Source organism: Gallus gallus, chromosome 3, assembly GCF_016699485.2.
Source record: "Gallus gallus isolate bGalGal1 chromosome 3, bGalGal1.mat.broiler.GRCg7b, whole genome shotgun sequence".
NCBI lineage: Eukaryota > Metazoa > Chordata > Aves > Galliformes > Phasianidae > Gallus > Gallus gallus.
This window is the reverse complement of record NC_052534.1, coordinates 41,308,702-41,333,888: the sequence shown is the minus strand read 5'-3', so window position 1 is coordinate 41,333,888 and position 25,187 is coordinate 41,308,702. Positions and strand designations below refer to the sequence as shown.

The window sequence follows — 25,187 nt, the reverse complement described above, 5'->3', positions numbered from 1 at the left end:
GAGATCCACTTTATTAATGTATGCTATCATTCTCACACTCTGCTGTTAAAGATCTAACCAAAATGTTCTACTCTTGGTTCCCTGCTCTCACATTTCAGAGGTGTTTGACTATATTCAAGGATATTCAGGATATGCATTTTGGCTCTAATGCAAAATGCATCTCTGAAAGAGCTCAGATTTATAATCTAATGCATATTGACTTCATGTTTCTCTGTCATTTACCTACAGGAGGATTAAATGCTAACACTTAAACATTTAGAGCCAGATTCTGTCATACTTGTAGATGAAGACTAACTTCTCTGAAAGTTTTCACCAAGTCAGTGGATAGATCTCACACCACTAATTTATTTAAAGTAAATAAGAATGTTAAAATTTAGAGTTAAATTTTGTTTGAAAACAGATAGCTAGTTTGTTCCCTTATAATTTATACAGTGCAGTGAGAAAACACAGTGAAGGAAAAAATTAGTATAAATGAAAAATTATAATAAGTAATTTTGATGAGCTATAATTCTTTCACAGGAAAAAAATTGAATACTTACAGAATAATTCTCATCTCTTTAACCAAGAAGTTGGACTAAAATTTAAAACAAATAAACAGACAAACCAAACACAAAAACATCAGGTTTCTTTGTCAAAACAGTTTTTTTTCTCTTACAGTACTGCAGTTATGGCCTTCCTCACAGTGTTCTGAGCATTTCAAGTTTTAAGAAAAATAAAGAATTTTATGCACATTATGTCTGTAAAATGGAGGTGTATGTTAAAAATTCCAGTAGGCCTACGTGTTTGGAACTTTGATTAAAGCGCAGGTCATCATATTTTCATCTTAGAAGTTTGTTTTATGAGCACCCAACTTCTGTGTATTGCTAGAACCAGAATTTGTGAAATCTTGATTTGACATACAGTCACTTGACTACTCAAACCTAGAGTAAAAGGGGAGATAATCCTGGTGCTTTCAAGTAGGTTGGTGTCACTGTGACTTCATTCTTTCTAGGTAAAGCTAAGTGGGAGCTGATGCTTTCTGTGTTCTGGCTTTTTGTTTCTTTGAGCTCAATGAATTTCCAGATGATCCTCCTTATGTATTCCAGTGTCTTTGTGTATGAAGCCACATAAATAAATGAGAGCATCTGTTGGTGATTTATCTTGCTTTGTTAAGTGGAGTGAAGTACATAAATTAATATACAGAGCTTTGTTGAAGCCATCAGCTTTCTGTTTGGCTACAGTAATCCATTCAGACTCCAAAAGTGCAAAATAGTGATCAGCTGTAAATTGAGAGTAGTCTTCAAATACACACAAGGGGCCTGAAATATCTGGTTCCCACAAGTTTTTGCAAACAAGAATAAGCGTGAGTAGGAATGTTGCCAGCTTTTATCAGGCCTTGAGAACCCTCATGCTGATGAGTATCTGAACCTAATTTAAATCAAAACATGTGGCATCAGATAATTTAGTTTTACGATTTGGTTGTCATTTGGTGTTGGTACTAAGTCTGAGTGTATGTTATGTTACCTATTACTTCCAATCCGTCCTTGATCTATGAACAAATATTGGGCATCCCTGGAAATATTCATACATGGGAACATATTCAGCTGAGACCTGATGTATTAACTGTCCACTGAATTTACTCAGTCACAGAAATGTTTCCCATTTGATTTAGGTTTATGAGTAATCTCTATAAGAAGCTAGAAGGGTGAGCATGTTCCTGGTTTCATTTCTATCACTGAGTTACACTTACTTTCTGTTAAATATGAATTTACTTGAAAATTAGGAGAGGATAAGCAAAGAAATTCTCAGAGCAACAGTGCTTTTAAGAATGATTACTGTGAGATGTTCACAATATGGCCATAAAGGATGAGAAAATAATATACACATAAAGAGTATGAAGCTGGCATCTTAAACCCCTTTATAACACTTCATCTATAGTAAGTTAATTAACTTCCTTGGATGCTGCGTTCATAGTGGAACCAGATGTCAGGGATTATGAGTGTCTAAATTGGTTGGCTACAGGTAAAGAACCTGTTAGTTTCACTTGCGGGTGCATATTTGCAGGAGGTAGGAATAACAAAGCCAGTGCTGTTGTGGACTCTTTTGTTTCTCAGATCTGCATCCAGTCAATGTAAATTCTTCTTCAGGGAGAAAGTACCTCGAATAGAAATTATCCCACTTCCTACTACCTTTCTAAAGTGAATGTTTTATTCAGATGTGGAAGTATAATTTGATGTAGTGTAAGTGGAAATCCATTCAGTGAAACTTGAAGACCATAAAAACAATTTGAAAATATAAAAACACATTGTAATCAGTTTCCTCTGTGCCTGTTAACTTCACTAGTTCAGGAAGGGTTCATCCTAAGCAAAAGAATCAAATTCTTATTCCCATGGGATGTGAATTGGTTGGAGGGGTTGCATGGTGTCAATTGGAAAATTATTCAGACATAATAAATAGTATGTTCTTGAAATAAACTTGCACAGGAGTTGTAAAAATCAATATTTGAAGTGTTCTAAAAATGTACCTAAATTAGGCTAAATTAAGTAGGACAGCCTGATGATTTTGACAACACTTTGATTAGTAGAAATAGTCATAGAAGGTAAATCTCTGTATGCTGGAATTTGAGCATGAATGTGTTTTGTCTGGACATCCTCTCATAGTAATGGAAGAAATGCCATAGTAACTGTCTCTAATGTTACGTTGTGCTCCTCCAGAGAATGCGTATCACTTTTCAGGGTATTTTTGTTCACAGGTTTCTTGTTACTCCCTTTCTGTGGAAGATATTGAGCTTTGAGGTCTAATAAAAGACCCCTTAAACCTAGAAACCAGGCTGTCTAAATTGTCCTTTCATGGCCCATTACGTTAATGAGAAAAGGAGGGAGAAAGAATCAACTGAAAATAGAACTTTTTGGAATGAATTCTGTTTGTCATATACACATTGTGGGGTTAAGGAAATTGAGAGGAAATGTTTATGTAGTGGCAGGAAATGTAAAAGTAGCAAGCAGATGCCTTTGTAATTTTCTGCAGATTTGGCAGCTTGTTTCCTCAGAATGCACTGCAGCAACATGTTTAAGCAAAATAAATAAATAAATAAATACACATAATATATGTATATATTATTTATAACCATGAAAATTCCACATGCTGTGAGAAGCTGTGATATGACACAGCACAATAACTGCCAGAATTTCTGAAACAAGGGGCTAAAACATTTCCTGTTACCAGACTGACATGATTATTATATTTTACGTAATTTGGTGCTAGGTGTTTTACATATTTTACATATGCTACAGACAAAAGCACAGGTATGCTTTTTTTTTTTTTTTTTTTTTTTTTTTTTTTTTTTTTTGGGATTACTTTCTCAGAAAAGCTCCTTTTTTTCCACTTGAGGACATCACATAGGAAACAACAATAAACAGTTTAAGTAATCCATCAGAGATTAACAAGCGTATTCTATCATAAATAACAACTCACACTGTTATATCCTATGTCTGTTGAGGAATTTTCTGTTCATGAAATTAACAAGATTCTTTAAAACGCTGATGTTTATTTTGAGGAAGGATTGTTCACTAGCAACAAGAAATGGCTCAAGATTTTATACAAAACATTAAACTTCTCTATATTCTTTGTCATTAGCTGGAGTATTTTTCCAATTGACAGAAGATAAAGAATTTTTTCTGGTTATTTGTAGTGGACTATGATGGCATCTTGAACCAGAACAGGAAAAGTATATTTTCCTGCTTCTGGGAGGAAGGTTTTTGTAATAACATACTGCACAGAAAGTTAATACGTTTTAATGACTTTAGTATTTATTTTATTTTTTTTTTTACTGAAGCACGTATCCTTTTTTTCCATACTGTTTTATGAACTTCTGGCATCCATCTGTTACAGTTCCAGATCACAGTTGTTGTCAGATTGTTTGGACAAACTGTCAAGCATTTTCGAAGTTAATTATATTTATCACTGGTTCTCCTGGGAAATTAATGTTTGTTGACCATGACTCTTCTGAGATCACTGAGACAATTATTTGCAACAGTATTGTAGCTCTGTGATAAGAACTCTTAGATATCACAAGGCTACAACTGAATCTTTCCAGCACTCCTGTTGTAAATAATTTAAAGAAAAGTTTGAAAGGGAATGAATGGTTCCTTAGAGAGGAAATTGCATGGAGGACTAAGGTTCTGTTCTAGAAGAAGTAAGCAGAACTACAGGTAAATACAGTTTTACACATCTTTATGTAAAAATATTGCTCTGTTAGTGAAAACAAACAGGGAAATAGTAATGATGGAACATATGGTCATGTAAAGTAAGATCCAGAGGTAAGGAATCTTAGGAAAGATTCCTTATCCAGAGGTAAGGAATCTTAGGAAATCACTCTCTTGAGCGATAACAACATTGCCTGATAGCTGACCTGAAGATCATTTGCCTTTGTGTAAGGCAGAGAAAAAACAAACTATTATGCAATTTCAGTGAAGGAAATGAAAAGAGAAAACCTATATTCAGCAGATTTGCCATTTGGCACATACAAAACTGACAGGTATGATTTCCATCACACTAATTTATATTATTTCCAGTTTGCCTAAAATAATCTACATTATATCTGGTTCATTTTATCTCACAAATGATTTAGGATTAATGATAAGTTCCTCTTTGTATGATTTCCCATCTGCAGCGTAAGGATAAGGAACTAAAGATTCTAAGGGGGAATGCTTTCTGGAAATACCATAGCTTCTTTTCTTTATGTTTTTTATGGTCTTGAATGCCTGTGCTGGTGCTGTGGTTCATCACTAAAGTTCTCCTAGTTACACGACTTTTCCCATAGCATTTGGTGTGAATCCTGACTTTTTATCTGTTTTTTAGAGGCTCCTGCCATTTAGGACATTTCCTTTTTAAATCTCAAAACTTTCCTTTTGGTTACTGTCACTGGCTGTCCTGTTTCCCATTGGGAAACTTCCACCAGTCCTCTGACTGTCTCCTAAAGCTATAAACCAATTTCACAGCCCTCTGAAATCTCTCCACTATTACTGTGTCTCTCTACCTTTGAGACTTAAAACCAGACATAACTGAGAAAAAGAACCAGAAAAGGGACAAAGTTCTAGCTTGGGTAGTACCTTGTTGAAAACTTTGCTTTGGGAACTCAGTCAGGACTGTAACACTTGCTACTACATCAGCACAGTGCGTGTTTGTCCCAGTGGCCCATGACTCCATTGATTTTGAATCAGCTGTGCAGTTCATTGCTGGTTGCTTCAGTCAGTAGAAACCAGAGCTGCTCATAAATGATGGTAGGCTCACAGTCTGCATCTGCATCTGCACTGGGAATTTTCCGTCACACTTCTCTCTGATTTCTATTACATTTTGCCTATCTGGATGACCTGCCTGTGTAGTCTCTAAATTTTCTGAACAAATCTGAGAGCATGAAAAAGTATTGCTCCTCTGGGCTAGTAAGAGATTATAATACCTGCACATCTGCCAGATTCTGTTGCTAGTTACAAGGATGTAAAACAAGAGGTCACAGTAGACAATGATTCCAAGGTTTATCAGTAGGAATGAGAAAAGCATTTACTGCAGTTCACAGAGGACGAATGATTTCCTCCCTCTCACTGCAGCTGTTCACCCTGTTTGCTCCATTGTGCTTGACTGTATACAAATTGAAGTACCAAGCTAAAAGTGATGTGCTTTCCAGAGCTGTCATGTTTTAAGTCAATAATCATTATAATCTGGATTCACTGAGGAAGAGATTTATTTTGGTTGCTGTAAGAGGATGTTGGTGATGGTTTTCTAGTTTGAAAAACCATAGTTATTTCTGTGAATGTTTTAGCATGTAAATAATTAACTATTTGCCCTTTTTAAAGGAGTTTTCCTCTCTTCACTATACTGCTTCTTTAATTAGTTTATTATGTAAACACTGGTGTTTTGAGAACTGTTGAATATCTGATTATGTTTGTGAGTAGACCAAGAGAAGACCAAGTGCAAATGTTATCAATTTGTCCAGCTGTCCGACTATATGAAACAAGTGAATAATTAAAAAATCAACTAATTAACTAATAAATAAATAAATCAGTGCCTCAGAATGAAATTGGCAAGTGGCATGCTTGATTTTTAAACTTTTTACATATATTGAAATAAAATACGTTGTTGTCGAAATCACACTATTGAGTAGATGCTAGATGATTGGCTTCCTGCCTTGTTTTCCACTGCACCAGAAATTTTACTGACTTTGGTCACGTACAGGAAGCTGGACATAGTAATTTTATGCCAGTTTTTCTTTCAATTTACAGGGTTTTTTGAACCCTGTGGATAAGAGTAAATGAGAGTAGAGTGCAGCTGAAACTCAGTACAAATACACCAGAAAATCCAGTCAATATTCAGCTTGTTCTTCAATGGGTTGAACAGTGAAAAAAATCAAGAAGGAGAGCTTGATGGAGATTCATTTGTGCAAGAATCATTTGTTGCTAGTCTTTGAATGACTTGAGAGAAGAGCAAAAATTATCTGTGGATATGGATATGTTTTCTGGCAACCTTCAAAAAAAAAAAAACTTTAATTGAAGGGATTCTCTTATTGATTGAAATTTGAGCAGCTTGAGATTTTCCTATTATTAATGGGTGTGTTTGCAGGGTTGCTATTTCTACCAACATTCTAGTTTTTCAAATAATTTATTTTTGTTCACTGGAGTAATTCGAGAATTAAACAGAAGCTGTCTTATTAGCGAACTAAATTTTACACCATAGGAGACTGCTTTTAAAAATCCTGGAGAAAAAAACTGTGTGAGTAAATAGTCTATCATCTCATTTATTATCTCCAGCAGAGCCACATATTCCAGCTTAGCAATGATCAAAATTTATCAACACAGGTGTTTTACTGATTGATGTGAAATGACTGACACTCTTAGGTTGTGGAGTTTCTGCTCTTTGCCCCCTGATTCAGTTTCATGTAACAGCCAGGAATATGTAGACGTGTAAGATTTTCCCATGTTCAGAAGGATTTGAAGCATACTGTTAGGACAGAGATAAAAATGCACTACTTTTTTGGGGGGGTGTTAGGTCTCCAGAGCAAACTATTCATCACCAGGAAAGGAGGTGAAAGAATTTTCACTGTATGAAAAAGTTGTACCAAAATGGGAAAGAAAAAGCAGAAAAATGAACATTTAGATGAATATTTCCTTTGAAAAGGATCAGTAATTAAGGGACTGTGGAATGTGAGAGAATTTTTAAGGTGGCAGAGAAAGTATCTGGTTATTTGCAGATTTTATCTGGTGTAGGAGCTGAGGTATGGAGATACTATTGGACTATATTATGAGGCACCTCCATAAAAAGGAAACTAAAATCTTAACAGTATGCCGCATAAAAAAGTGTACCTGGTATTTACACTGTAGAAAACCTCTTCAATCCTTATATATGATCAAAGAAAGTTATAAAAGCTGTTCAAGAAATCTGGCAGGCCCTTACTATAAAGCTTCTTCAGTATCTTTTCTTTTCCTTCCAAAAGCATCATCGTGTGATCAAGAACTGCAGTCAGCCCTGGAGGAATCTAAACAACCCCAGAAAGATAATGTGTTCATTCCAGAATGTGCTCAGGGTGGTCTTTACAAACCAGTGCAGTGCCATCCTTCCACAGGCTACTGCTGGTGTGTTCTCGTTGATACAGGACGTCCTATTCCTGGCACATCAACAAGGTAAGGGAATGTTCAGTGCTTAAGCCTTTAGTGAGAAGACGGAGAAGATACCTTAATGTGCATGTCCTAGCATGTAGATTTCTATTACTAGTGGAATTATATCATGTAGATTTATTCTAGTAGGAAAATGAAGTGAAGTAATTCTAAGATCTATCAAAAGTAAGGCCAGATGGCCAAAGTCCAATGCACTACAATGCTACAGGCAGTATGGTCCCCTAGTCCTATTTTTTCTTTTTTTTTTTTTAATTTGCTTTCCATCTATTTTATGGTGATTTAGCCAATGCTTGAAGCAGCCCAGAGAAAACCTCACACTTTGTAGTCTCAACATACAAGAACCAAGTAAGATGGTGTATGACAGAAACCATGTCCAACCTCAGAAATGCTCAGTTATTTTTCCAGCAACTTCCTCAACTATTTCATATGACTTGCTCTGGTGGAACAATTGCCTGGAAACCCATAGAACGGAAATATCATTTTAGTTTGTTACTAATAGAAGCTTTAGGAGTTCAGTCATCTCAGCTGAGCCGGATGCATGGTAGTGTTGTAAGCCACAGAGAGCAGATGTAGGCAAGGCAAATATCAGATTCCAAAGGATGTTATTTAGGCTGGTTATTGAGGTTTGGCCCTCATAGGAATGCTATAGAAACCCATATAAAGCTGGCAGGAAGTATGGGTATCTTGATGCAATCATAAATCTTCTAAAGCTTCAGCAGAAACCATTTTTGATCATTCGCCTAGTATTTATGAAAGATATTATAAACCCCTTGCTACAATGTATATTCTTGTGACAGTTTTCATGTAGTCTAAAAGTGCTGATTGCGTGATAGCTGTTTATACCATAGTCTGTACCGATTAAAGTAATAGATGTAATGAACATGACTTCATCAGTGATCTCTGTCTGGAAAGCTAAAGTCCATAGGTTGTGAAAACTAAGTATTGCAAATTTGGTCCTGAAATCCAGGATCAGTACAGAGACTTGAAAGATTCTTTTTCTTCTCTTCCTTTGTTCTCCACCCCTAATGTTTGTTTTCTTTTGTATTTAGTGATAACCCTTCATTGAATTATAATTCAAATCATTCTGTGCAGCCTTAGTTCTCATTCTCTAACTTAAGTCCAAATCATCTTGGTCTGGTGAAGCAATAGGATTTCCACTGACTTTTTTATAGTTCTCTGTATGACCATCATTTTATTACAGAATCACAGAATAGCTTGGATTGGAAGGGACATCTGGAAATTGTCTTGTCCAAGCCCACTGCTCAAAGCAGGGTCAGCTAGAGCAGGTTGCTAAGACCCATATCCACTTGGGCTTTTAATATTTCCAATAGACTTCACAGCTTGTCTGGACAACTGTACCGGTGTTTCATCAGCCTCACATGTTTAAAAGACAAAAAAAAAAAAAAAAAAAAAAAAAGAAAAAAGAAAAAAAAATTAAAAGAATTAAAAGAATTAACTCCCTTACATTTAAATGGAATTTCCAGTTTGTGCCCATTGCCTATTCACTGGACATCACTGAAAAGAGCCTATTTTCTCACGATCAGATATTTATACATGTTGATAACATCTCTGAGCCTTCTCTTCTCCTGACAGAACAGTCCCTGAACAGGCTTATTCAGTCTCTCCCTATAGTGTCAAATGCTCCATTCCTCCACCATTTTCATTATCCTCTTCTCAACCAACTCCAACATGTGTATCTCTCTCATGTTCTGTGACCCAAGGCTGGATCCATTGGTTAGCAGAGGGAAGGGAAGGGTCACCTCCCTTGGCTTGCTGGTAATGCTTTTTCTAATATAGCCCAGAAGGCTGATGGGCTTTTTTGATGCAAGGGCACATTGCTGCATTATACTCACTTGAGTGTTGAACAGAAATACCAGGTCCTTTCTGCAAAGCTGTAGTTCAAGTAGTTTGCCCCTAGGCTTTGGTGCGTCATGGGGTTTTTCCTTCTCAGGTAATGGAATTTTGCATTTCCCTTTGTTAAACTTCATGATACTCCTGTTAGACAGTTTCTCTAGCTTATTGAGGTTTCCCTGAATGGCAGAATGCACTTGGTGTACGAGCCACTTCTCCCAGTTTTGTATAATTTGAAAATTTGCTAAAGGTCTACTCTAAGCATTACTGAAGAGATAAACAAAACTGGCTCTGTTATTGAACCCTGGAGTACCCCACTGGTGGCTGGCTCTCAGCTGGAATTTCTCTGTCTGGCCATAATACTTCGAGCCTGGCAGTTGATCCAGGTTTCAGTCTACCCCACTGTTGATTAATCTAGTCCATATTTCATCAGTTTGTCTATGAGAAAGTTACAGACATAGTGTCAAAAACCACACTAAAGTTAAGATTAACATATCTACTGCTCTCCCCTCATCCACTGAACAAGTCTTCTCCCTCTATAACGAGGGGTGCTGTGTTGGCCAAGCAGTAAAACGCACAAGAAATAGATAAAAATGTAATATAAAGCTGGCTTTTATGAAAGCCTAGAGGGGATATCCATTTGACTAAAATGAAGTAATACATGTAAATATTGTTTTACACAATCTCCCTAAAAGTCTTATCATAATGGCCTCTGCCAGCTTGCTTCTAGCACTTTCTGGACATAGAGCGTGATTGTCAGCCCTTTTACTCAGCAGGGTAAAATGAGTTTGTGTTCTCACCTGTGACTTTGAGCAGCTAGGATCATAAGCAAAATAATCTTCAGTCCATTCACACGTGATTCTCTAGGATCAGGTGCTTTATGAGTTTGCCCACACTGTGGAGAATTCCTGTGAAACTCCCTATCCTCCAGTACTACACACACCTCTAAGCGTTCCAAGCAGACTGCTTAGGGATATAAAGCAGCCTTTATGAAGCCATTGCTGACTCTTGATACACTCTCAGTGTAAGGTGGGTTTTTTGTTGTTGTTGTTTTCTTCTTTTCTCTTTAAAAGTTCTTGAAGAGTAAATTGGGGTCTTTTGATTACATTATTTTTAACCTGACAGTGCTCCATTCTGACATGCTATCTCTTTCCCAATGAAAACTGAGGCAAGTGTGTTTTACTTATCAGTTCCTAGTGTGGCTGTGTCATCACGGCAAATTTCTCATGATTCACTTTATCTTTAAGTTGCTTTGAAGAGTTAAAAGTATACTTCTCATATTACAGCATTTTCACAGCTATTGGGATTTAATAGATTTAGCTTGTATGCAATGAGCTACATCTGTATTTAACAAAAATATAAGGTGAAGGGGTAGAAGAAAAGAGGTGAAACAAGAAAGTGTAGGCAGTAACAATAACAGAAGTAGATGAGGAGACTGCGTAGTCAGGTATCAGATTAATCAGGGGCCAGGCTGGTTGCCAGAGACTGCATTAGTGAGTGTTGCTCAGAGATTTCCCTTTCACCCTTTTTGGCTGATTGAAGTGGGCATCCATCAGGTATCTAAATCCCAGCCATGCTATCAAAGCAGCTTCTATTCTTGCTGTTCTTTAGGGGGAAAAATGTTCCTGTACCTCTCCCATGTCTGTGAAACAACACTACATTCTTGAAGCAGCCAAAATTAGATGAACCAGTGGGCAGTTTCATCAGATGATGTGAAAATAAATTATGTGCTCAAAGGAAAAAAAAATAATATATTTTTTTCCACCCTAAACTAAAGTCTGAAAACTTGCATGTTGTTCCTTTGGGAAGTCTAGCCTGAGCTCAAGACACAGCCACCACTTAATGCTATTAAAAAGAACATTTTGTAACAAAAATCTGAATTAGTATATTTAGATTACATGTTTTAGTATGTCCCTCAGTAAGTCTGATTTTTGGGAACCTAGAACAGAGCATTTCAAAGATGAGCAGTTAAATGGGATACGAAAGAACCTAGATCCAATTAACGTGTATGTGCGCACATACATATGTGTACACAAGTCACATTACTGTGTTTAACTTAGAGTTGAAATTTCTCTTAAATGATATAAATTAGATTCTGCAGCTTCAATCTACTATAGCTGAATGAAAAAACATTTCTCAGAAGGAGATAGTGCCAAACTGAGTGAAAAGCCACCAAGAGTTAATCATGGGATTGTAAGAAGCAAAAAAAATTCAGCAGCAGATGTTGCCATGCTTTCAGTCTTGCACGAAAGATACTGCAGTGCAGAGTTGCACTAGTCACTATTTTTTGAAGGCACAAATAGCATAGGGTTTCTTGTTACAGACTGGACTAACAGTCTGACTTTAAGTAAACTTATCAGAAAGAAGAACCAGAATATTCATGTAGCAGGTGGAGATGAAATTTTTTCCGCAACTCATTTCAAGCTATTCCAGCTCAATTCCTGCCCTTCCAGAATCCCGAACAGTTCTTCTCTCTTGTTTGAAATGCTAGCTTAGCTGTTCATGGTTAGCTCTTCGTACATAAACTAACATTTGCTTTGGAGAGGATACAGTAGTAAATGCATTTAGTGCTGCAGTATTAACTACATACAGTACCTGCCTTGCTGTGATTTTTGAAGTTGCTTTTGTGATGTTTCACAACATGAGTACTGTGTCAGATGCCAGAATTTGTTATGTTGTTTATAGCTTTTTGATCTGGTAGGCTTGAGGAGAGCCTAACTTTTTAAATATTTTTTAGACCACATTTTTTATTATGGATTTTTTTTATGGCAGTTCTCCACTGTTTTTTCCTTCCCATAGAACAATCTGTTTGGAATAGATAATAATTATTCAGCTTCTCTTAAGTAAGTGGAAAATAAGCAGATAAATTTGCATTGCCTCTTCTGAATGAGAAACCATTTTCTTCTCTGAACAAAAGAAGGTACATGTTTAATTTGGAATACAGTGTTGGAAATTATTTGTAAATTAAGTTAACCTTGGCTGTTTTATTTTCTTCATGTTTGTTCTTTAGGTATGAACAACCTAAATGCGATAACAGTGCCAGAGCTCACCCAACCAAAACAAAGGATTTGTACAAAGGACGACAGCTTCAAGGTCAGTGAAACAGATAAGCTTGGCATTGTGCATTCCAGTGGTTTGTTTTGTCACTGCAATAGCTTAGAAAGCAATTCATTACCTTGTATCTTAGCAGTATATCTCTTAGGTATTGCTGCATTGATTTGCAACTGAATGAAGCATTTGGCTTTGAAACAGTATGTATAAATATGGATCCTAGTACGTCAGAGAAAGCAAGGTGCATTTTTTCAGTGGTAATGATGCAGTTACTGAAACTGGCATTATTTTTTACTTTTACCGTACTAAGAAGTGAGAAAAATCCTTGGTAAATTGGTCTCTATCTTCAGGTCAGTGTAAAAAATGTATCCACTTACTGTTTTCCAAGGGTAGCCTTCAGTTTACCTTAGAAAAATATTTATTCTTCTGGGATGTAGGAACAAACTTTGGTGCTTATCAGATTTTTGATTTTTTTTCCCCCAACTTTTTATAAGAGTGTGGGAGATCATATTTCTGGGTATCTGAGCTACAGAGCAGTCAGATTTGCTTTATTTTTCAATTGGTCTTTTAAGGAATGTAAATAACAAGGTACAGCCCGTTTTAGTGATAATGCCCCTGCTATGGGGAAATTATGAATCACTGCCATCTGTACTAAAGAATCAGAAACAAGGAAATGATTTGAGCAGATGTTCTGTGTCATGGGAAATATTTTAGTTTACCACCAAGAGAAATGTCTACACAATAATTCTGAATTAAACATGTTCATCAGTGTTGAAATTTGTCTTGAATGAAGCAGACATTAATGCTCTGTCATGAAACAAATGTGTTCAACAGGGATAATATGAAAAGAAGTAAGAAATGTGAATGATATGTTAGTTTACCATATGTAATTTTATCATGTTTCACATAGAAAGCAGTCAATCATAGCATTAACAATAAGCCGTACAATTACTATGGATGTAGAAAGGGCAAGTGTAACCCAAAAACATACCTGTCTGGGTGTGATGGACATAATGACAGGAACAACACATTCAAGACAGACAAGGAAACATTCATGCAATTTTAGATGGACCCATTTTTTTCTGGATTTTTCCAGAACCAAGGCTATGATTCTGGTCAACTGTTCAGGGAAAATAGATGCACATAGGAGAATTGAGCTATCTACATACAGCACTATATATCGTGGAAAAGAGAAGGTAACTAGTATTTGCTTCAATTAGACAAACAAGATAAGATCCAGAGGAGATGCTGTTCCTCTGAGACCATAAGGAAGAGAAGCAGAATAGTTTTCCTCAGTGACAGCTTTGGCACAAAAACAGACTACCCTGAACACATTTTGCCTGGAAACTGTGAAGTGTTTTCCAGCTGTTAGAGCAGTCCGATAGCAGTCTTCTAAAGCACTAGTAATGGGGAAGAAACTCTGGTTAGGTTTCAGGTAGTCTATGATCTGTTTATGAGAGAGAGTGGGAAAGAGGCTGGCATGACTGAGGTACTCTGCATTGTCTTTTATCACATAAGATACTGAACAGATACACTAAGAGATGAAAAACTGATTTATGCTAAAATTTAGTCTTGGAGCATGACTTTCACAGCTCTTTGCAAGTTGCATCCTTTTGATTTCCTTCACAAAAAAAGGGGTTGAACATGCCTGGCTTGCAGTTTTGCTGTTTAGCTCTTCACAGAGTTCAGCAAGAGCCACGTGTGCTACATAAATCCCCATATATGTAAAATTTAGTCGTAAATACACCTCTGTTGACAGTCAGATTTATTATTTTTATCCATCATTTCATCAGTCAGTACTTGCTTACTGAAGTTATATGCTGCTGCTTTAATTTAAAGGAAGTTAGCAGGTAGTTCATGGATAGTTTGGTATATATTTTACAGTCCATACTCCATGAAACCCAGTGGAAAGCTGGCCACTAATTTCTGTGGAAATTAGATCAGGCCTATGCTCACATGTACTCTGTTCGTCTCCAACAATTTCTGTCAAAACAGCACTTGCATAGTTGCAGGCTTATATAATTACTTGATTTCATTTGTGTATTTTTCTGAGTGAAAAGAACATACACTCAAAAGGGAGTATAACACAAGAAGAGAGTGAAAACTCAAGAAACAAATTTGGCACTTAGTTCTGCAAAAGATATCACTTGTAGGTCACTTCTGCCTGTTCCCAAAAACAAAAAGCCTGAAAAAGCATTTGGCAGCTGGTTTCTAAGAGCCATGATGAGGGGGTGAGGAGTGTCCAGTTTTCACACTTCTCTTTCTTATGCAAACTGGTAGTGCTTTTATACAGTGCAGTAATAAAGATTTATCCAAGTCGGGATACTTTACCAGTGAAACAATTAACAAGAACTTTCCGTGCTGTAAGCTCCTTCCTGATCATTTCACTTTCGTTAAGTTGGGCAAAGGTCTTTTGATTTTCTCTTACCACTTATGGTATTTTGCGCTGTGCGAGTTTTAGTCTAGCAAACCTCTGCAGCAGTGTGAGCTTGTAATATTATTATACTATACAGATATTATTATAATATATAGATACTGTATATTATACAGATTTGCTCTCCCAAGTTCACGTTGCTTACCCTCAAATAATCTTTGGCTTTCAAACATTTTATGTTGTTTTAAAATAAGACAAATACCAAAATTTCTTAAGATTTCACAAATAGTTATGAACTAGCTAGAAAAACCTCCTTCTACTCTGCAGCAGCATGGAGTAAGTGTATACCTTTAGAAGTAATGGATGGAGGAGTTTGCTTCACAGTTACAGCTGTGTTAGTGGTGTTTATTGTTCTTTCTCTCTTTTAAGGTTTTCTCTTTTCTCTCTCTTGGCTAGTCTAATAAATACTCAAGAGATCATCACTCACTTGAAAAACTTCTTTCTTACCATCATAAAAATGCAAACACTACATTAAGTGAAAATGAATTGAGTTTATATTAGTGGAAAGAGGATCTTGCACAAACGTGACTCAGCCTTAACCAGTAACAGGTAAAGCCATTCAGTTAATGCAAGTCCACTTCTCAGTAGAAATGGACCACTGTTTCTTGAAGTTTCTCTACTGTAAGCAGCGCTGTAAAGGCATGTTTGCATTTCAGTTGTCTGAAGTACAACACCTGATTGTTGAGTGGTGCCAGAATTGAATAAAAACAAGTAGGTAATCTGTGCCCTGACTTTCAAGAAATAATAACATTTTTGAAAGAATGAGTTTGCTTGATGCTTGATTTGCAGCTTATAGCCACAAAAATGCAGTAGCCATAGGTGAAACCACTATGACTGCTTGCTGTGTAAAACTAGGAAGATTTTGAAACAATTACTTTATTACTATGGATGATCTTAAATAGGATAAGATCCAGTGGTACATCCTCAGGTGGATTAAATGGGCATAGTTCTGCAGCTACACTGATTTATACCACCTGAAAACTCAAACCTACTACATGTTAAGCCAAATATTTTTAGCAATAATTTGCAATAAATCAGAATGCAGTTTTTGGCAAACACTGTTATCTTGTTAAGGCAAAATTGTAGAAAGTAAGGGCCCATTATAGTCCATGGCAAAATTCCCACTGACTTAAACTGAGCTAAGAGTATATCCTCACATCCCGAGGGTAACATAATATAAAGCATCTGACATTGAAGGCTAATCTAATGTTTTTAAGAACGATCCAAGCCACCTGTATCTGTTAGATTGGACTGGAAGTTATATAATAATAATTCTTCCCATAAGACTTCTAGTCCTTTTTTTTCTTTTTTCTTTTTTTTTTTTTTAAGGCCAAAGCATTTTTCTGAGGTTATTTGTGGTTTTGGTCCTGCTTAGAAACTAGTTATTCTGAGATAATGAAAATGAACCCAAAAAGGAGTCCAGTGAATGTCGCAAACTAGGGAAACCAGATTTTTTCCCTTTCTCACAGAGAGAGTTTTCAAGCATTCCTATTTTGACCTTTTGTTCACCACGGTGTTATACAGTAAAATGGACGCCCGGTGATGAACTGACACAGTTTTTTGTAGTGCCGTGAATGCTTTATTTCAGACTTTTGGATAACTGGTATGCTAAAATGAAGTTGAGTTTTCTGCACAAGCCAGTTGCAAATATTTAAAAGGGTATAGCATGAAGGCTAGTTAAAGCTAACCCTATAGGATGATTGAATGAGGTATAGGTGCCACTGTGTCTTCCACAAAGTCAGAAATAATTAGTAACAGGTCAGGAAATGTTAGTTCCTGGAACTGTATCTTTTCACTCTGGGTCTATGGGTGAAAGAATTATACATATTATGTAGCTTTTAATAGGTGAGAATAGTCTCAGGGAAGCATCAGTTTAGTGACTGTGTGAGGCTGATGATTTTTTCAGAGAAAAAAATTCAAAAAAAAACCCCAAAATATTCTAAAAATTTACTTTAGATCATCTGGTATTTAAGTTCTCTACTGAAGAATGAATTCAGTAACGTGTTGTACTTGCTGGAGAGAAGACATTGGGTATTGCCAGAAAATAAGGAAAATCCTGGTACAAATTTCATGTAAAACTGCCTGTGAGACTTTCCCACGTGCATGGGGTGGTCGCTTCTAGGGAACAGAAGGGGATTGCATATGTTGGGAGTTATATTTCATGTTGCTATTTATTTCTAAATTCTTAACAATACATTTCCTAATCTAGTCATTCTATCAAACTTGGCAATTCCCTGGAATTCATTGGGCACATAACTTCTGTGTAGGCTGCTTACTCCAAAATAAAGTTCGCTTCAAATTAGCAAAGTGCACAATAAAATTAGGCAGACACGAAATACAGCATATGTTATATACGTAACATATTTCAGTGTTTTCTTCACTAACTGCTCAGGACCACATGTAAGCATATGCATGTATCTGTATCTAGCAGGGAAGTCTTGAATCTTTGAGACTGTGCTCATGACTGCTGTACCTCAGGATGGTGTAGGCTCCACAGCTGATCAACACCACTCCTGACTATAACCGGTCTTTGCAGAAGGCAGTTCCAAAGAGACCAAAGAGAGATTCGTGAGGTCACCTAGGTTGTAAGAAGTGCAATTCTCAAATCTTCCAAGCCCTCACAGAGGGACCTCAGATCAGTAGTCTCCAAATTTTGTTTGCCCCTGTGAGTAAAAACATTTTTGAGTGTACACGTTCAACATATGTATATTTACTTTTATATTATATAAATAATTATATTTATATATTATAATATATATAAGTTAATTGTATAGATTGTTTCTATTTATAGATTATACTCCTGTACTCCTATATTAAGTAAGTTATTAAAATGTATACGAACACGAGAAAAGGATGAGATAAAGATGAAACAACATTTTAATTAAAAAAATGTATAATTTTTCCTACACTCCAGTGGAGTGTTTTGCAAAGCCCCTGGGGTGTGTGTGTTCTCAGCAACCTGGAAGAAAGGGACTTGTGTATGTAAGAGAGCAAGACATGATAGCATACTGGGACAGCGCCAGACCACTCAGCTATTTTGCCTCAAGGGCAGTTCTTTTTCTTATTGAAAAAGTATGCATCAAATGCAAGAAGGATCTGTTTTAAACTTCACTGTGTGTGAGGGCCAGAGAAACTTTGGATAATCTTTTGTATAGTTCAAGACTTTTGTATTGTTACTTGACCTGAGAATTTTTGTTTTTATTTTTATTTTTCCCCTGTAATACAATTCTTATTATCAAGAATTTGAGGAGTATTATAGGGAATGTGATTTTGCCAGCACAGCTTTATTTAATTGTAAGTACCATTATCTTTTTGTGATGCAAATATAAAGAAATCCAAATGAGTGAAAGACATGATAGCTTGAGAGAGGGACAGTGTCAAGCTGGTTTTTCAGACTTAACTGGGTTTCTATGGTTTTGTGGTTTTATGTCAGACCATTAATTTTGTTTATCTTTCATTTCAGTTTGTTTAAATTTCTTTTTTTTTTTTAGGAGAGCATGTTTTTTAAAGTTCCTATGGTTGTGATACTTCCTCTCATACAAAGGGATAATTTGGTAGGGGAAACTGTAAAATTGAAATGTAATACTATCTACTGACTTGAGTGAATATACAGACTCAGTAAGTCCAGATAGGGAAAGTCCTGAAAGTGTCCCTATCTGAAAAAGGGAAACTTCTCAAATTAGTAGCATTCTTCACCACTAAACATTTTCTTTTCCTGAGAAGCAGCAATCAGTTAACTCAGACAGAATCCAGTAAAATGCAGCACTTGCACTGAAGTTGCTGTAGATTTCTACTTGTGAATTAAGATCAGCATTTCAATTTCACTTCGTCTTTCCTGGCATTCATGCAGCTCTCCAAGAAGTCTCACTTCAGATGATTCTCATTACATTTTTTGATTGTAGAGCATTTATCTAAAAAGATGAGTATTTGGGGGGTGTAAAAGCACTGAGTTAAATGTGTGAAAGGTTTCCATTTTCAGTAGTTGGGGTTTATTCAGTGGCACAAGAAGGATCCAATTTAGCAAAATGGCCATGTTTGCTTAGCCTCTACGAGACAGATTTTGAAGTCTCAGTTTAGACAAAAGAGTATGGATCACTGCCCTTCCTCCTTGCAACCCAAAGCCAAAAAACTGCCTTACATCCAGGGCTGAGACTCTGCTGATCACTGTATTTGTACTGTGCTGGTCTACAGTTTAAGGCGTGCTATGAATCTTTGCATTTTACTTATTTAGATTTCCTGAAGCACTTCTTTTGCACAATGAGTCAACTTATAAAAAAGAAAAATCCCTTAGAAGTCTACATTTCGGTTGAATTTAGGGTGTTTTCTTGTTTCAGTGGCTTCTAGTGACTCAGTTCTCAGTTGTTGTTCTCTTCTATACATCTTCATAAGTTAGTTTAACTTTGACATTCAAGCAGCTTGTATTTTCTCCCAAAGTAATGCATGAGAGCTCCTGATATAATTCCTATCTTTTTTTTTTTTTTTTCATTTGTGTTTTACTTAAGAGAAAGGCAATTATTCTAACTGTTTAGTTTTCTTCCTGTTGCAATGGCTTCATTTTCTGTTCAGATGGGATATTCAGCACTGACTTGAACAGTTTATACTTTGTGGAGCAAACCTCATGATTTAACTTATGGGTGATTTGTGTGTGGATAAGTACAGTTTGCTTTTGGTTGTTGGCAACACATCTTCTTTTTTCCAAAGTTAAAGAAAAATAATTGGAAATGTTCAAACCACAATGATGCAAGACCTGCAGCCAAACAGCCATCGTATAAAATGACTTACTTCAATGGCAGCCTTTAAAGAAAGAAAGCAATAGAGGCATAACTGCTTTTCCTTTACAGGTATGTTCCACTATATTGTTACAGTTGCTTTACCTCCAATCACCAGAACCTAAGGTGGTTTCCCAGCACCGGCCTACCTATCTTGTTTATTGTAGTTTCAGACTGCTCTCTGCTTCCTCTCTGGGGGTAGCACCAGCACTGACACCAAGGATAAAATAATTAACCACACATTCTTGAATGTGTGAATGACTAAAAATTTGCTTGCTTTTAAAAGTATCAATTTAGTAATTGAGTTTTTTCTGATCATAATACAGATTATATACGTACACCTGCCTTCCCATGAGTTTCATATTGTTAAGTCAGTTGGCATGTAGCATTCTCCACTGACCTGTGATTTAAAGGGATTACATTTTTATTCCGTAACCAGCTTTTTGGTCGGATGAGCTAATATTGAAAGTATCCATTTCTGTTATTGAGTAATAAAGCTCTAAGTTGCCTCTTATGAAGTCTATAAGTAAAAATAAAAACTTTTGAAGTTTCTGTCAGTTTTGGCTGAGTGTGCTGCTCTTGTTGTGAGCCCTGTATGGCTTTATTTACCAAGAGACACTTGCCAAAAAGGCTCTCTACTGAGAAGACATGTGCAGTTAAGCACTGGAAACCTAAGTAGTTGATGCAAAGCTGGTGCGAATATCCACAGTGGCAATGGCAGAACCGTGAAACCATGTTACATGGACAAAGGAGAGAGTCTGCCTGCAGCTTAGCTACTCTTGCAACAAGGATAGGAGAGATGAGCCGTGACTTTGAGGTGCAGATGGGTGCTGTAGGGCCAGGCTTGCTCCTCCTCAGTTCCTTAATGCTGAGGGAGGAGGGCAGTGGCTGTTTCTCCTTCCAAAGCACCAGCTCTCTTCTCTGAGGTGTAGAGCTGCAGGAAGGAGCCCAACTTTCCATCTGCCTGCTTTCTTGAGTGTCTGGATATCTTTCCAATGCTACTGACTTCATACAGGTTAGTGAGAAGTGAAGGGTTCTTTCCATGTATCCAAGTCCATTACATTATCCTGTGCTGGAAGCCTGAAGCGATGACTGTGGGGGATGCTCACTGGGCAAAGAAGTGGATGTCAGAAAGGAAATCTGCATGTCTGTACAGCAGTAAGCTTCATGCAATACCAGGGCTCTCACTGGATGGGATGAGGGGGGTACACAAAGCACAGACTGGTGTTGCAAGCAGTGGCTGAGTAAGGATGCCCACACTGCAACAGAGCTATTTAGTAATGAGCAGTGGTGACCTGGGGAGGATGTTGGGCTAAGGCAGGGTTTTTTAACAACCATGTGCCTCTATTGCTCAAACCTCCTTGTGAAAACAGAGGTCTGCAGTAGTAAGCCCTGTATTTCCAGAGAACAGTACAATAGCTTCAGAGCAGCTGAACACAGAGGACTCTGTCTCTTTAACCTACAACAGTTTGCTTGGGCTTTTTAGTAGCTTCAATATTATTACCCTTTTGTCAGACTACATGATTATAGCATATAGTTTCCCAGTAGGCAGCTTTGCTCCAGCGGAAGGAAAGCCTGTAAGTTTTATTTCAAGGCTCTGCAAATCACATTTATTTCCTGCACACTCCCTTCTGTGCATCTCCTCCTCCTGTCTATGATTACTAATGGTCTAGTCACAGTATTTTACATTTTTTTATCCTTGCCTAAATTTGTATTTATTTCTTAACAAAAGAATATCTTCTCCTTAACCTAAAAAACATTAATAAATACTAATACTGGGAGGGGAAAAAAAGGCTCAAACACATAACTCAAAAGCTGCTGTAGTTCCAGTTATGTTCATGTTTGTCCAAAAAAATTACAATGAAAGCATTTGAGCTACTAGTACTGCAGCAGTGAAAGACACAGCTGTGTCACAGCAAGCAGAAAAGAAAAGCTGGCTAATCAAAGGTGATGCTACTGGCTCAGCAATAGCATTTCATTCATTGCTGTATTTAATATTACCCTATAATTTAATGTTTATTTTAAGGGGCTATATTAGGACTAATAAACACTGACTTCATTTGCGTCTCAGCATTAAAAAAATGCTGGAAGCTCTGCCAAGGAATACAAATTCTGTTTCTCACCTCACTTGTTGCTATCCTCCTTTTCCAGCCAAATCCCTTGTTAAGTGCAGTGACCTTGCCTTCTGTGCTGCTCTGTGCCACTCCATTCTACCTTCGGTGTGAGCTGAGAAGGTCCCTGGAGTGGGACACTGCCAGGGGACACATGTCCAGAGAGGGAGAGTGTTCTGTGTCTGGCTGTCCTCCTGGGAGCCTGTCACCCAGCTGTTGTTGTACAGCCACTGCCTTTGCACCAGCATTCTCCACATGAATTTCTCAGTGTCATTATTGTCCTATGGGCCAAATGATGTTTGAGAGAATGCTTTCTCCTAGAAATGCCTTCCCTAAATCCAGGTGCACATCTGAAAAGTTTCATTGATAGTCACAAAGCTGTGTTTGCTTATTTCCATTGAGGATGTAAACTTGTAGGTATATAGAGCTTCCTGCACTTAATGGAGCTGTGAGAGGGGGACCAATGACTAATGTCATACTGAAACCAATTTAGTCTAACGAAGTCTTGGATTTCATTCTCCTTAAACTAGGACTTCATGTAGACTCCTCAGTCCTGCTTCCTTACAACAAATTCTAGGCTGCTCTGCAAGGATAAATACTCCGTACTCCAAGACATGTTTGTTTGTCAATGATCAGGTGCTTAAAAATATGCAGCTTTGCAACATGTTTTGAGGCAGCCCTTAAAGTCTAATATCTGAGGTGCAAAACAGTGTATATTAAGCAGCTTTATTTCTTTTAGCAAGGGCTATGCAGAAAAAAATATGGGTCAAGTCAAGATGGTTCTTGTCTTTTAGAAGAAGTATGTAATTTAGAATGAAAACACCTCAGACCCTTTTAAAACAGCTGCTTGTAAATACATGACCATAGATACAGAGGTATTGTTGGTGCCCTGTATAAAATCCTGACATATGCAAAGTAAACCTTTGATCATACTGGAACCTAAAAGGGATTAAAATATTTGCCATGACTGAACAAACTTTGACACTGTCTTCCTAAAGCTACTAAGCTTTAAGAAATGCCTTAAAAAAAATAATAGTAATTTCTGGTAGAGTGAAGACATGGGATAGGTATCTCATTAAAATTAGGGGCAACTGGATTGCTGTTTTGGGGTAAAAAGTAGGAAAAAAAGCAACACAGGAAGAGAGAAAGAATGATGTAGTATAATTCCAATGTTTCCTGCCAGAATGTCTGTAATCCTTATCATCTTGCAATCTGAGAGATGGCAGGAAAACACTGAATGGAAAAGGCAAAAACCTTTTAGTCTGCCAGGACTGTAATCATAATGAAAGATGACACCTGAGCCTTATCATCACAGTGAGTGGGAGTCGTATAATAAGACATTATTTCCTTTAAGAAGCATGGTATGGGCCTTCTCCTTTTCCATCTGATAGAGTATAAACTGAATAAAAGCATGTCATTGATTTGTAAGGCCGTTCCCTGCAAAATGGATATTTTGCACTGTTTTGTTTTCATATTTGGATACAAGACCTCCTTGATTACCTGGCAGAAATAACCTCATGCTTAATCTGTAGACAGGGAGAAATAAATATTTTCATTTCTGAATGGATGGATATCTGCAGCTATATTTTCAGGAACGGCCAGTAAAGATTAGCTATTTACTCCTCACATTTAGTCACTTGGAAAAGTGTTCCAGTTTTGAAAGTAAATGAGCATTTCATTTCCAGTGTGTTTGATGGGATTTTCAGTTCTCAGAAACTTTGCAAGTACCCTCTATTGATAATAAACCACCCTAGTTAATTCTGTATTTTGTATCAAACAATGACTTTTTGCAATCCAGGCAGTTACGAGGTTAGGGCTTGTGAAATATCAAGCCATTACAAGGCTTCCCAATTCCTAACATTCTGTGTAATTTAATGTATAATACAGAAATGACCTCAGTTTTGGCTGCTGAGTAATGACTGAAAGTGTCAGGCAAATGAGTTCATCTCGCATGACAAGGAAAATGTGCTAGATGAAGTCAAAACTGTTCACACTGATCTCACATCTGTATGTATATTTTTAAGGAAAATATTTAGATTCTAGCCTGCTGCATGAATATTTCTGTTCACTTGCTTTTGTGGAGAAAGCTGATTCTGACCAAGAGTGTTTTCAGTGTTCACATTTTCTAGATACTAGCATGACTTGCCTGGGAAGACCAGTGACAGATTATAGAATAAAATGGTACATGATTATCTATCAATTCCAAAGTTTATTGATAACTCAGGATAACTCTGTAAGCTGCATGCAGTCTGATGGAGATTATTTATAGACCATAGTAGTAAGGGAAGAAGACTATTTACTAACTCACTGGTCCAGAAATAGGCAGTTGTTGGTATCCTTTCCCCTTGATAGATGTCCCTGAAACTACCTGAAGTATCAGAATGGGCCACTGAGAACAAGCATGCTTAGTCCCTGTGGCATAGACTAGACATGCATTTGTAAACAGTAACTCACATCCTGAGCTCTCCTGAATGTGGGACTGGTCACGAGCACAGGGGACAACGTAAGTGTTGCGTGTTCTCACTAAGCATGGCTTTATTTTAGAAAGTAAAATACCAGGCTTAAGGTAGAGTTTCCAGCTGAGGTCCAAAAGTTAAGTCCTCCAAGTCATGCAAGAACAAAGACATGATTGACTCTACATGTTGTATCTTGGTAAGGAAGTGCTGCAAGCCGTGAAACAAACACAGATAAAAGAAGGCATACCTGCCACTAATATGAAGAACGTGGGAACAAACAAGCACTTGGGAAGTCTGCATGCTTAGAGTGGTTATTTATCTGTATCACAGTATTTTATAGGGACTCCTTGTGTAGTCTGGGATCCCAGTGTTCTGGGCACTGTACAAACAAGGAGCAACAAGATGATCCTTGGAAATTTTACAGTGTAGTTGATTGCAAGGCCACTTGGACAATGGATGGACAGATGCCATCAGTTGAAGAGGGAGAGAAAGTTCCTGCCAGAAAGTTCCTCAAAGTGCTTCAGTCTGCCAACATGTGTCACCTCTGTTTCACGCTGGCTGAGCTTAAGCCAGCTGGCTTTCCACCAGGTCCCTTTTTGCATCAGGTATTTAGGCAGCAGAGAATACATTTCTTTGGACTCAGTGAAAAGACGTATAATAAATACTCTTGTTCACAAAGAATAAAGTGTATACAAGACTCTCAGTGGTTTCAAATATATAATGTTATTCCTTGTGTTCAGTACATCTTGTAGGCTCCTGCAACTGAGAGCCCCTGAGGAGGAAATAAAGTTACTCCATACAAACATCTGGGAATTCTTTCAAAGGGTTCAGAACGCTTCACAAGATTCAGAAATTTGCTTCTCTGTAGC

At 37.2% G+C, this 25,187-nt stretch overlaps 1 protein-coding gene across 8 annotated transcripts in view; it reads left to right on the top strand.

Annotated features, from left to right (window-relative positions):
* SMOC2 (SPARC related modular calcium binding 2) overlaps positions 1 to 25,187 on the top strand; it is a 135,830-nt gene that overhangs the window by 87,856 nt on the left and 22,787 nt on the right. For all 8 annotated transcript variants that reach the window (XM_015284372.4, XM_040697666.2, XM_015284371.4 and 5 more), the window contains exons 8-9: positions 7,466 to 7,652; positions 12,508 to 12,590. In XM_015284372.4, coding sequence (XP_015139858.2) covers positions 7,466 to 7,652; positions 12,508 to 12,590 — 270 coding nt within the window. The remainder of the gene's footprint in view (positions 1 to 7,465; positions 7,653 to 12,507; positions 12,591 to 25,187) is intronic.